This window comes from Rhodamnia argentea, chromosome 8 (genome assembly GCF_020921035.1).
Source record: "Rhodamnia argentea isolate NSW1041297 chromosome 8, ASM2092103v1, whole genome shotgun sequence".
Taxonomy (NCBI): domain Eukaryota; kingdom Viridiplantae; phylum Streptophyta; class Magnoliopsida; order Myrtales; family Myrtaceae; genus Rhodamnia; species Rhodamnia argentea.
Window position 1 is genome coordinate 6014386 of NC_063157.1, and position 12351 is coordinate 6026736.

The 12351-nt window shown below is 42.8% G+C and overlaps 2 protein-coding genes across 2 annotated transcripts; one reads left to right on the top strand and one right to left on the bottom strand.

The window, feature by feature from the left end:
* The first annotated feature begins 546 nt into the window (after nt 1-546).
* Nucleotides 547-4358, top strand: LOC115741227. Its single transcript, XM_030675016.2, has 7 exons — nt 547-914; nt 1053-1136; nt 1298-1474; nt 2305-2475; nt 2590-2802; nt 2891-2979; nt 3389-4358. Exons 1-7 carry the CDS (start codon nt 833-835, stop codon nt 4088-4090), a joined length of 1518 nt encoding a protein of 505 aa, XP_030530876.1. The 5' UTR covers nt 547-832; the 3' UTR covers nt 4091-4358.
* A 5840-nt stretch (nt 4359-10198) lies between these two features.
* Nucleotides 10199-12149, bottom strand: LOC115741228 (RING-H2 finger protein ATL46). Its single transcript, XM_030675017.2, has 2 exons — nt 11832-12149; nt 10199-11754 (listed from the first exon to the last, which is right to left on the bottom strand). Exon 2 carries the CDS (start codon nt 11528-11530, stop codon nt 10358-10360), a length of 1173 nt encoding a protein of 390 aa, XP_030530877.1. The 5' UTR covers nt 11531-11754; nt 11832-12149; the 3' UTR covers nt 10199-10357.
* Nucleotides 12150-12351: the final 202 nt, after the last annotated feature.

Genomic DNA, 12351 nt, shown 5'->3' on the forward strand with positions numbered 1-12351 from the left:
TTAGCAGCCAGAAAAAAAAAAGAAAGAAAAACGACAATGTATCGAACTATCACAATCGGCTATACCAAGCAAATGGCGAAATCCGTAAAGCGGAGACAGATCGGCGTTTCACGACAGACGCCTATGCTTAGAACACTCGGATAGTCGAATTTCGAATTCAGTAGCGTGGTTAGAAACTAGTTCTAGTGAAAAAGAGTGTACAGGCATTGGGAGGGAATTGCAGGCCAATCGAATCTGTAGTCTGTTAGCTTTGCTATTGGAAAGTAAGAAACCAAGGGAGATTGCGATAATCCCGTCGAATCTTAGGGAGCAGGAAGAAAACACGAAGAAGGTAAAGTGAGAAAAACTGCAAATTTGAAGGGGCCAACATGATAATCTTTCTCAGGCATCTTCTCCCACACACTTGCTTCTGCATAAAGCAAAAATGGGTGTAGCAAATCTAGGCTTACATACACATTTAACAAAGTGAATTACCCATCAAATGACCTGATAAAGCAAATCCGCATAAGCAAATTCATGAGACAAGAAGCAGAGGGCGTGATTCCTCCTTGCAGGCTTTTGCCTTTGCTTGCTGGTTCTGTCCCTGAAGGCAAGCCTTGTCATTTTGTTCACTATATATATATAAGACTCTCCCCTCCACAATCACTGCCACCACACTTCCTTTGTCTTTTCTGCTCTCTCCCTCTCTCTCTCAAAAGAGGATTCTGCTTGTCAATGTGCAAAAGAGAGAGAAAGTGGGACACATTGTCTCTCTGTGGGTCAGTTCTTGAAATGGGGTGCTTGAATCTTCATGTTTGAGCATTCTGTCCAATGTTTCTGGTGAAAAACAGCAATGAGCAGAAACTGGGTTGTCTTTGTCCTCATCCTAGTGATTCTCTGTGGAGGGTTCTCATCAGCTTCAGCTACTCCTGCAAGTATGTCTCATCCCTCTCTCTCTCTCTCTCTCTCTCTCTCTCTCGTTTTTGGGTCTTCTTCACTTTCATCGTGCGTCTCATCTTTTTCTTGAACAATGTAATTCTGGGTTTGAAATGTGTCGAACTTTGGCATTGTAGAAATTCTGGGTAGTGCTGTGTCCAATGTAGTATCTGCTCTTGTGAAATGGCTGTGGTCGCTACAACAATCGACTTCCAAACCACGTAAGATTCTTGATCGAGTTTTTACCCATGCATCTCTGCACTTCCTTTCTTTCTTTCCTTTAAATGAAATGTTCGTCTCCAATGAGCCAATTAAAAGGTGATTGGTCGAGACTCATTGGTTAACAACTCGGGTAAAATTTGGTCTTTTTATTTTTTTCCAGCTGTCCCTAGCCGTTCCATGATGAAATTCGAAAGTGGATACACCGTGGAGACAGTTTTTGATGGTAGCAAGCTCGGAATTGAACCCCATTCGGTTGAGGTCTCTCCTAGTGGGGAGCTCATGGTGCTGGACTCTGCGAATAGTAACCTCTACAGGATTTCATTCCCTTTGTCCCGTTGTAAGATCACATTGCCTGTGTAATAATTTGACTTTGGTCTCTGCAATACTCCACCGACATTCGGGTGCTATTCGAGAGTTCAATTTGATGTTCTGCTTGGTTCATTAGTTAATTAAACTATCCGTCAGCATGCTAGGACTTTTGACTCCCTGACTACGAACACTCTTGTTCTGTAAATTCTGAACTGTTGAAGGTTTGCACTATGCTCTTCTTTTTTTAAATCTACGTGTATAATGTGTTTCTGCATCACAGAAAATTTTGCTTTAACTGCGCTGTTGGGTTTTCGCTGTAACTTTTTGATTTCTGGTTATACTTCTCCTGGTTTTTGGAGTATCTACTTTATCGTCCCCCTAGATTCAGATCATATAAGCAGCAGAGAAAGCTTGTTAGTTACTTGTCCTGTAGCCCTTTGGCTCCTTTATTCTTTTCTTCTTTACTACTTAAGCTGCTTCATGCTTTTACTGAACAGTATTTCTAACCTGTTCGAGTATGCAAAGTGTCAAATTTGCAGCGCTCTTGAAGCTTTGAAATACATACTCTAGTTAATATGATGGAACTTGACTGCTTTACCTATTTAATATATGAGAATTGGTTCAGTGAAGACAGTATGACTATATGATACAGTCAATTTAATCTTGGACAAAAATAGCTGTGGTTACGTGTGATTACTCTAATTACGTTTGCAGGGCTGTTGAGACAAAAATCTCTTGGTCTGTAAGCCAATGTCGGTCTAATTGCAATATCATATGCATCTTCATAACATACATATGCTTTGGGATGAATCAATTAACTGCAGATCATTTATCTGTTACGAATCCATATAACTGCAGATAGCAGGCCCAAGCTCATTGCTGGCTCGCCCGAGGGGTACTCCGGCCATGTAGATGGGAAGACTAAAGAAGCGAGGATGAGCGATCCTAAGGGGCTTACTGTTGATAATAGAGGGAATATTTACATTGCTGACACAATGAACATGGCCATCAGAAAGATCAGTGACACAGGTATAGAACAAACTAGTGAATACCTGCGGTGTCTTCATGGCATTAGTCCAGGTTAAGAAATGACATGGTTGTTGGTGACGAAAATAATGTACTGGAAGCATTTTTCTTGAACAGGCATGTCAACCATAGCTGGTGGGAAAAGGGGTCGAGGAGGAGGTCATATTGACGGTCCAAGCGAGGATGCAAAGTTTTCAGATGATTTTGATGTTGTTTATGTTGCTAGTAGCTGTTCTCTTCTGATAGTAGACAGAGGTAACCAGGCCATTCGGGAAATACAACTTCACGATGATGATTGCTCCCATGCGTCCAATGGGAGCTTTCATTTAGGTACAAATGCAACTATCGAACTCTCAATTCGATTCTCCTGTTCTCTTTAAGGTAGTAATTTTCGATTTACTTTTGCTTCTAATTACAGGAATAGCAGTACTTGTTGCGGCTGGCTTTTTTGGTTATATGTTGGCACTACTGCTGCAAAGAGTGAAGGCCATGTTTTCTTCCCAGGGTGTATGTGACCTCACCTTTTGAAATCTGTTGAAACACGAGAATGTGAATCCATGCAATTTGTGATATACGTGTGGATTGAAAATAAGCATCTTCCTCATGTTCTCTCATGAACTAGGCCCCGTTAATTTGGACATCTTTTCTTTGCCTTCCTGTTGTTAGCATTTCTCGGACAGATTTAGCTGAAATGCCCAACTTTCGCTTGCCAAAATCTTTCAGAATGCGCTTCTTGTTAATGCTCGGTCTTTTCTTTGATGACTATCAACTTGGCTTATTCTTGAGCATCAAATCTATGTGCATAAGCAAGTCTTGGAATAGGTGTTCTCATAAAGACAATAATTACTATGTTGCCGAGCTTCCTTATGGCTAAATTCCAATAAGTACCAGTTCCTCATTTCTCCTTCTACTGCAGGATTTAAGACCTCCAATGAAGAAAGCTTCGCCTGTACCACCATATCAAAGGCCTCCTAAATCGGTTAGACCCCCTCTCATACCGCCGGAGGAGGAATCTGAAGTACCAGAAGAAGAGGGTCTATTTTCTTCGATCGGGAGGCTCGTGGTCAACTCTGGCTCATCCATGGCCCAAATTTTTTCTGGTTCTAAAAGGAAACCCCAGCACTATGATCTCCGTCAGCAGCAGCAACAGCAGCTATTCAATGAGCACACCAATTCATGGCCGATGCAGGAGAGCTTCGCGATCCCAGATGGAGATGAGCCTCCGCCGCCATTAGAGACCAGAACTCCGACCCCAAAGAGGACCTACCCGTTCAGGAGCAAAGAAATCGAGAAGAGTCAACACTTCAGGCAAAGCCAGGGTCAGTACGGCAGGTGGGTTGGGGATTACTCCCCGCAGCAGCAACAGCAGCAGCCAAGGCAAATGCAGCACCACCAACAGCACCACCAACAGCACCACCACCGGCATTACTCACCCGAACCAAACACGTACTACGAGAGGAGCTGCGAGACAAACGAGATAGTCTTCGGGGCTGTCCAAGAACAAGACGGCCGGCGCGAAGCCATGGTGATCAAGGCGGTCGACTACGCAGATCCCAGGTTCGACCACCGCAACATTCGGCCTCGAATCAACTACATGGGCTACTCTCATGGATACTGAAGGACCGGATCTTGCAATCTCACATGAATGGTAGATACACAAGTTTGTATTATTATGTTTTCCCGTCTTCTTACCTTCTTTCTTTCTCTTTTTACCATTTCTGATATGTAAGTCTGTTATGTGAAGCATGAAACATGATGGCAGAATCAGGGCTGTGGATATGAGAGCTAGGCTTTAGCATCCATCTCTTTCTTTTTACCTTTTCTTCTCCGGTGAGCAATGTATCAGAGACAACACGAGTGAAAGTGACCAAGTGATTCCCCTGCAATTTTTTGTTCTTTTTTGACCAGCCAAGGTTGCTCTTTTGTGATTTCCTATGTTGTACATTATCTACTTGCATCTGTGTTTGAGTTAGGAATCCAGAAAGGACAACTGCCTGAAAGATTTGTGGTAGCAGTAGCAGCAGCGACGACACCCGCAGAAGATGACGACCAGAATGGTCTAAAGCATGCCACAAACTACTTCATTTATCAGTCCAAAACAAAATCCTTGCCGACCGTGGGCAAGGTGGTATCCCCGCCCTCGCCTGTAGGATGGCCGACATCCACGTTAGCAATTTTCGGTCAAAATTAGCCGAATGAACTCAATTAGCAAAACATGAAAAGATTTAGGACTCAATGGACATTGAATTGGCAAAAGCGCAATTGGTTCAGGACTTTTCGGAAAATTTTTTCCCGTCTAAGTGATCATCATCTGTTCGAAAAATTTCAGTCTCATCTTCGCGTCCCATCCCGACTTGTCAATCATTGGTGAAGGAACATAGGAGTTTTCCATCTCGAAAATCAATCCTACTTGGTGTTTTCATCTTTTCCTGAAGTTGCTCTGTATGTTTTAGCACAAGATAACTTCGTTAGGCAAGATTCAGGTAAAGAAACGACAGGTTCCATCACGAAACTGCTCAGACATTTCGTCGGCTCGGGATTTACACGTACAAAGTGGTTGTCTCGTCAACTTAAATTGCAAAAAGAAAAACCCCAGAGCATGGCAATGTCGCAAGCGGGCGGACAAGCACAAAAACAAAGTCCTAAACCTATTGCATTAATGCCTATTCAGTTATAAATCTTTCGATTGAACCAATTCAGTTCTAAACCTCTTCACATTTGTGCCAATTCAATCCATCCAACCAGTTTTGGCCGAAAATCGCTGACGTGGAAGCTGCCTTTCCTACGTGGCACTGTCGATGCTGACATGAAAATTTTTCAGTATTTTTGTTACATTTTTCCTTTCTCTTATTTTTAAACCAAAAATAAAATAAAGAAATTACATTAAAATATTTTACAATGTTCACGTCAACGTTGGCTATGCCACATAAAACGGCCGGCCTCCACTTGATTTTTCGGTCTAAATTGGCCGAAAGGACTGAATTGGTATCAATATGAAAAAGTTTACGACTAAATTAATCTAATTGAAAATTTTAGGACTGAATTGATATCAAGATAATAGATTTATGACCTGGTGGTCACATGTTCGAGCCGTGGTTTGAGCACAAGCTCGCCGGGGCTAGGCGGCGTTCGCGCTAACACCGGTGTCTTACCCGGAGCACCGTGGTGGTGGGGTCCTGCGGCCTTCTCGAGGACTAGTCGTGCTTCATCGCCGGTTTGAGCGTAAGCTCGCCGGCCGCGCGGAACCTCGGTCATAAAAAAAATAAAAAATAAATAAATAAATAAAATATAATAGATTTATGACCTTTTTTTTTTTTTTTGTATTTTTCCCCCCAACAAGTGGGTGTAGCTAGGGGGTGCCAAATGGACCCGTGGGCCCGGAACCGGCCTGTTGACCGGGCCCACAGTTCCAACCCGGTTTAAAAAAAAAAAAGAGGAGTAGGTTTGATAAAAAGAGTAATTGGGCTTTGGAACCGGCGGTTCCGAACCGGAACCGGAACCGGCGGTTCCAAACCCGTAACCGGAACCGGCTCTTCAAGGGCCGGTTCCGGTTCCACCTTTTTTTGGAACCGGAACCGCCGGTTCCTGAACCGGAACCGGCGGTTCCGTTGAACCGGCCCCCTCTAGGTGTAGCTATCACATTCCATTCGTGAGCGTGCCAAGCGGCACCCACAACTATCTTCTTAGCTAGTCATCTTCTACTGATCTGCTGGACCAATTAATTCCAAAATTGTTGTTTTGTTGCAGAGCCATGACAAGGTCTGCTCAGTATCGATCTGAACTGAAGCTGACCCTGAAATTGCGAGGATCACAAGCAAAGTTGTGGCCCGGTGAAGAACAGGACAAGGGCAATTGAGGGGAAAAGGATGGTATCTGTGCCAAAAATTGTGTATGGAGATCACTTCGGTACCAAAAGTTTATGCCGGATCACTTCAGTGCTAAATCGGAGGTAAAATGATCACTCTAGTGCACCTGACGAAATTTTTCCGGCCAAAACTGCCACGTGTCATTAATAATTAATTTTTAATGTAAAATGACATTTTAAAAAAAATAACTCCACGTGGATTTCTGAACTTTAAAATAAATTAAAATAAATCAAATTCAAATTTAAAATTAGATAAAAATTAAATTCATTTAGAATACAAACTTTATTTAAAATAAAATTAAAAATAAGCTAAAAAATCTAACAAAAAACTTTAAACTTAAAAAAATAAGGGAAAATGCTTTTCTGGGTAGAGAACCAGGCGACGAGGGCTATGCAAGCCCTCACCACCTGTTATGCAAATGTTCACTTTTTTTTTTTTAGTATTTATTTTTTTTTGTTAATTTTTAACCTAATTTTTCAATTTATTTTGAAAGAAAATTATATTTTTTTATTTTTGTAAACTAATTAAGTTTGTAATTTTATTTTTAGTTTTTTCAATTTTTACTTTTTATAATTGCTCATTGGACCTCGTCGGAGACACATTAGCTTCAAATAATAGTAAAATAATGCCACGTCGGGTTTCTAGTGAAATAAATCGGAATTGGCACTCAAATGATCGTTTTTCAAAAAAATCGATATTTAAGAGATTCGGATAAAACTTTTGATACCAAATTGTTCTCCGTACACAACTTTTGGTACCGACAGTGTCCTTTTCTCAGCATTGAGAGATGGAATTTGCCTGAGCTATCTTTGGAATTGTGGAAGTGGGGCGGCTCTATGGACTTGGGCTATGACTGTGAGTATCATGACTTGGTTGCTTTCTTTGACAACATTTGTAGGAGATATAAAAACATACAAACACTTGATTTTGAGAAGCTGACAATTTAACAATATAACAGTACAATCACAACCACATGTATTATGAATGGCAAAAAATATGTATAGTAGTCATGGCGGGACCCACCTTTAATCTTATAACTAGCAATTCACCGTTATCTTGTCATGCAAGCACCTCCGATGATCATTAGGGTTAGGATCCGATCCCCCAAAGATCCTTAGAGACACTTTTGGAAGTAATAACAGTACACTCCCGTCGAATTGCTCCTGTCTTATGTGACTAGACACGCCGGCAATGTGCTAACTGCAGCTCAACTTGTCCTCGATTAAAATTTCACGTTTTCCGATCCAGTAAAACATCCATCCTCGTCAAGACTATTACATTATCGAAATACCATTTCCTCACTGTCTAATGCCAAGATGTCGCGGAGACGCCGACCCGAGAATCCGACCTAATACCTCGGACTTCTGGAACCCCGAAGTTGGGAAATGTTTCGCAAGCTCTGTAAATCCTTTAGGATGATCACATTTGAGACCCTGCTTGGATCATCTGTCCTTAGGCCATGGCGAAATGCGCTGCGACCATATAGAGTTTCGGAACATTAACAAATGCACGAACAACTATAGAATTAAAATCGTCAAGCCGAGCATCAAGTGGCTCACCCGACCGGCTTTAAACCGTTCCGGATTGACTTTCACTTTCTGCTCGTCGCTTCAACTTAAACTTTGCAACTCACGTCCACTTTGATTTCTTCAAACCCGAACCTCCCGAAACTTTCAAAGCATCAAATCATAACACGTGAAGTACCCTTCGTTCGACGACGACGCTCCGAAACCGCGCTAGATGACCGGGTGCCGGAACCACGTTCAGAGCACATGAATAGAGAGTGTCGTTCAGGAGAATAGTCCGTACGGTCACGAGTGGGCTGTCATTCTAGGGGAGGCGATGCATGGATGTTACGAATTTTGAGCTGTGTCGGTCGATCCCAGTAAAGTTAAAATTGAAGAACTGTCCAATCCCAAGCGTGACCGTTGAAGCAGAGACAGAAGGACATGCCCCCGTCGTTGCTTGAATGTCTACAGATTTAAATCATAAGAGGAAAACGAAAAACAGAGATCGTGTTAGCGGGCAAAATAAAAATAAACATTTGTAGCCAATTTCGGCAACTTAAAACTATCATTGATTCGAGAGATTCGATAGTTATGGATCTCATCTCGACGGTCAATAACATCGTTTGGTGTAAATTGTTCTCTTTTACATTAGTGGGTTTTTCTTTCTTTTACATTAGTGGGTTTTTCTTTCTAAAAAAATAACGATCGAATCAATCGGATCGAAGTTCCACTTTAACTAAATTGTCGGCTCTAGGTAAGTAAAACGGCAATAATATCCCTACATCCCGCCAGGAGCCACTCCAAATCAAGGTCAAAATGTCCCGCCTAATCGACCTATTTTAACATCCTCTGTCTTTCGTTTTTTTTTTCATTTGCAAGAAGGCAGAGAGCGGCGACCGGCACTAACAAACCCCCATTATGGACGTCGGTGTAACTCATGGGTGAGGCTTGAATGTCGATTGAGGCCCCAAAACTGCGAGTTATCATGCGACATATGCCGATTCATCGACTAGATAACGACATACCAGCTCTCTCTTCGAAAGATGTAAACGAATCATCTCACCCCATCTACATTGCGTTCGATCCGATACAAATTTGACTGGCTCGCGAATTGAGAGACAGAGAGGAAAACAAGGTGTATTAAGTCCCATCAAATACCATTTCCTTAGGAGCCACAAGCACCGCTTCTCATTGAATTTGGTAATTAGCCATCGCAAATGGTGGGGGTGGGTGGACGATGGACAGAGAACAAGACAGGGACACGAGCATCACACCGACCAACCAGCTCAGACAAAATTGCTCAAAGCCATGCAGCGGACGCCCATAAACAATGTCGTTGGAACTTCTTGTCATAAGTAAACTTCCTTAAAGAACGAGACAACCCCCTCTTGTTATTGTCGTCCTGTATGACAATTTGTCAAGTCTCAACCATCTCACCTGCCCAATTAAATCTGGAAACTACACGATAAGCACTCTTTTTCGTCAAACGTGTTTGAAGTTCAAGCCAGCCCCATCATCATCACTGTACAGAGAAGCAAGAAACCAGTTCTTTGGGGAGTGGGGAGGTTTTAGTTAAACAAGGGCTGATTTCTACGTATGCTCACATGGGGTTGAGCATATGACAGACCCCACATCTTTTGGCAAACTACCAGCAAGTTCTTCAATATAATACCTGTCAATTATGGCATAAACAGGAGAAAAAAAAAATAAAAGCTTTCCCCTCAAAATGCTTCCATGGAACCCACCACAACCAATGCACAGCATCTCAATCCTTCTCAGCTCCATACATTGTTGTGATTTGGGTAGATATTGCAGAGTGAAGGAAGAGTAACTGGGAACCCTGAATAGGCAACTGATATTGAGATTAAAGACATTCCCCGATTGGGTAGAAGAATGCCTCCTTTCCTAAGAAAGAAATATTCGGTAGTCGAAAGTTAAAGATAGGACAGGGGAGAGGGTATTGGTTGGCTTTTCCATATTCTCCCAGATGAGAATGTCTTGGCGTGCTTAAAAGTGAGAAGAAAGAGAGGTTCGCACTCGCATGATCGGTCAAGGCACTTTTTCATTTGACAGCATACCTTTGCAACTCTTACGACGGTGACTCCATGTGCCGAATGAAAAGGCACAGCACAAACACCTTTGATATTTCAGGACGCAACTTCAGATTCCCAAACTCAATTTGTGAAGAACATATTTGCAATTCATAGAAAGGGAAACTTGTCTTGTGGTTCAATGTTCTTTATAGATTTGACCCTCCAACTCGAATAATAAGAAACCTTTTGACACTTGAACAAGAAAATAAGGAGCCTCTCTCCACTAAATCCTTCCTCACGCAGAAAAGCCAGAACATTATGCGCACCACAGCCAACTCATTCAATTTCTCAATAAGCATTCGCAAGGATTGTAAGAGAAATGCCATGGAATTGCATCACAAGGTACTTTCAAAGAAATAAATCATCAAGCATCACAAAAAAGCAATGCATCGCATGTTCAATCTCAGTTTCTAAGCCGCTAAAAGTCCATTTTAATAGAGGAAGGCATGTCCATCTGGTCATCTGAAGATCTAGAGAATTTGCTTTTTTTGGACCAGAGCCAAATTTTGGAAACAGAATAGCTCTCACCTTTAGCTACGCTTTTCATGTTCTTCTGCTCCATATCCACAAGAACAGAGGAATCTCCATTAGGTTGTCCCCCTTCTGTGGTTTTGGCAACATTGCCGTGACGATCTTGATCATGTAAAGGGACCCGCAGTTCACAATCACCGAGCACGTACTGATATGAACCCATTGAATAACATCGTCGCGCATCTAAATTGCTGCTACTTGTCTCTCCGACTCCTTCGTCCCTCGCATCATTGTTCATCCTTCTGAATTTACCAAGTCTCACTGGTACAATGCCCTTTTCCACGACAATTTCTTCGATATCTGCCACTTTATGATTCGTAGCCAATCCATTTTCTCCATTACCAAGATACCCATCTTCTTCTCTCAGATCATCATAGTCGAACATTGGGTTCTCAATGGAAAACCCAGGAGCGAAAAGGGTCCCTCTACAAAGAGGGCACGTCGAGTTCGATAAAAGCCAGGTATCAATGCAACCAAGATGGAAAGCATGGCTACACGTCGGCAGCAACCTCAACTTATCCTTCTCAGTGAATTCACAGAGGCAGACGGCGCAATCAAACGGCTCTTTCAGACCCACGATCTCCTTGTACTGGAAAACAGGTAGAGCGTCTATGAAAGCCTGATCTAAACCGGAGTCATGGAGATGGAAAAGCTGCTGCAACTGTCTCTGCAGAGCATCGGATCCCGAAATCTCCGGATATCTATTGGATTGAGAGGACGCCGACGAAGAGGGGTGCTTTATAAGAAATCTCACAAGCAGGTGGAGGAGGCCAGAAATGAAAAACAGCACGGCCAAAATTATGATTATGAAAAGAACTGCAGGACTAATCCTAGCGCCAGAAGACGATGGTGGCGATGGTGGTACTGAGGACGACGAGGACGGTGATGGTGATGAAGAGCTTGCTTCTCTGTGGAAAGCACCGATATAGGGAGATGAAGGTGAAAAAGGAGGCGGGCGAGTTGAAAAAAACCCATCCTTTTGCTTGACTTGATGCTGATTCAAGTACATATTCACATGGGCACTCTCAAGATACAGCGTAAGGCCTCTAACTTCTGACATAACACATCACGGATCTTGTTTCACACTAAAAGACACCGATTCTTCCACTTCCACAAAGACGAAAGCGAAACCCACACTACTCAAACCCAGGCACCCCTGTGCTTTAGCATCCCCACCATATGCTCTTGCCCCCAGATTTGAGTAGAAACAGAAGCCCTTTTGAAACCAAACTCCTAGTTCTTGCACAGCATGTAGAGCGGGACTCTTGGTCACTGATTTAAGCACTGATTACAGAGACGCCACAAGATGGTGAGAAGAAGAACTTACCATAAAAAAAAAACTCGATTCACGAGACACCCACCATTTGCGCACGCCCCAAAGATGCTCTTCCCGTAGGTGGTTGCACTTGCAAGGAAGAGCTCGGGAGGGGGGCAAAACCCTAAAGACAGAGAGGCTCTTCTCTTCTCTTTTTTGGGGGAAGTGGCTTTTGCTCATTCAAATCTGTCCAGCTGAGCTCGTGAAGAGGAAAGCGAAATGAATGAGGACCGATAGACGATGCATCAGGTTCCTCTCCCTCTCTAGAAGCGTGCGTTGAGTGCGTAAGAAAGAAAGCCCCTCTCTCTCTCTCTCTCTCTCTCTCTCTCTAGAGAGCTGTTGATGGTGGAGTGGGAAGTGGTGACACAGGGAGAGGTTAAAGGATGCCAAAAAGAACCTAGAGCCTCGTTAGTTCTTTCCTACGATGTACCCCCGAGCGTGGTGTGACCAAACACCTTCCCTCTCTTTCACGACATCAAGCTTTCTCTATTCCTAAGGTAAGAAATATTCACTGAATAAATTGCTCTTCAAAGGTATTAAATGCTTTCTTCGGGTTTTTCCATGCA

Coding starts and splice junctions, on each gene's coding strand:
- LOC115741228 (XM_030675017.2), bottom strand. CDS start 11,530: ATGTCAGAAGTTAGAGGCCTTACGCTGTATCTTGAGAGTGCCCATGTG.
- LOC115741227 (XM_030675016.2), top strand. CDS start 833: ATGAGCAGAAACTGGGTTGTCTTTGTCCTCATCCTAGTGATTCTCTGT. Junction 915..1,052: donor AGCTTCAGCTACTCCTGCAA/GTATGTCTCATC, acceptor TTGGCATTGTAG/AAATTCTGGGTAGTGCTGTG. Junction 1,475..2,304: donor TTCATTCCCTTTGTCCCGTT/GTAAGATCACAT, acceptor ATATAACTGCAG/ATAGCAGGCCCAAGCTCATT.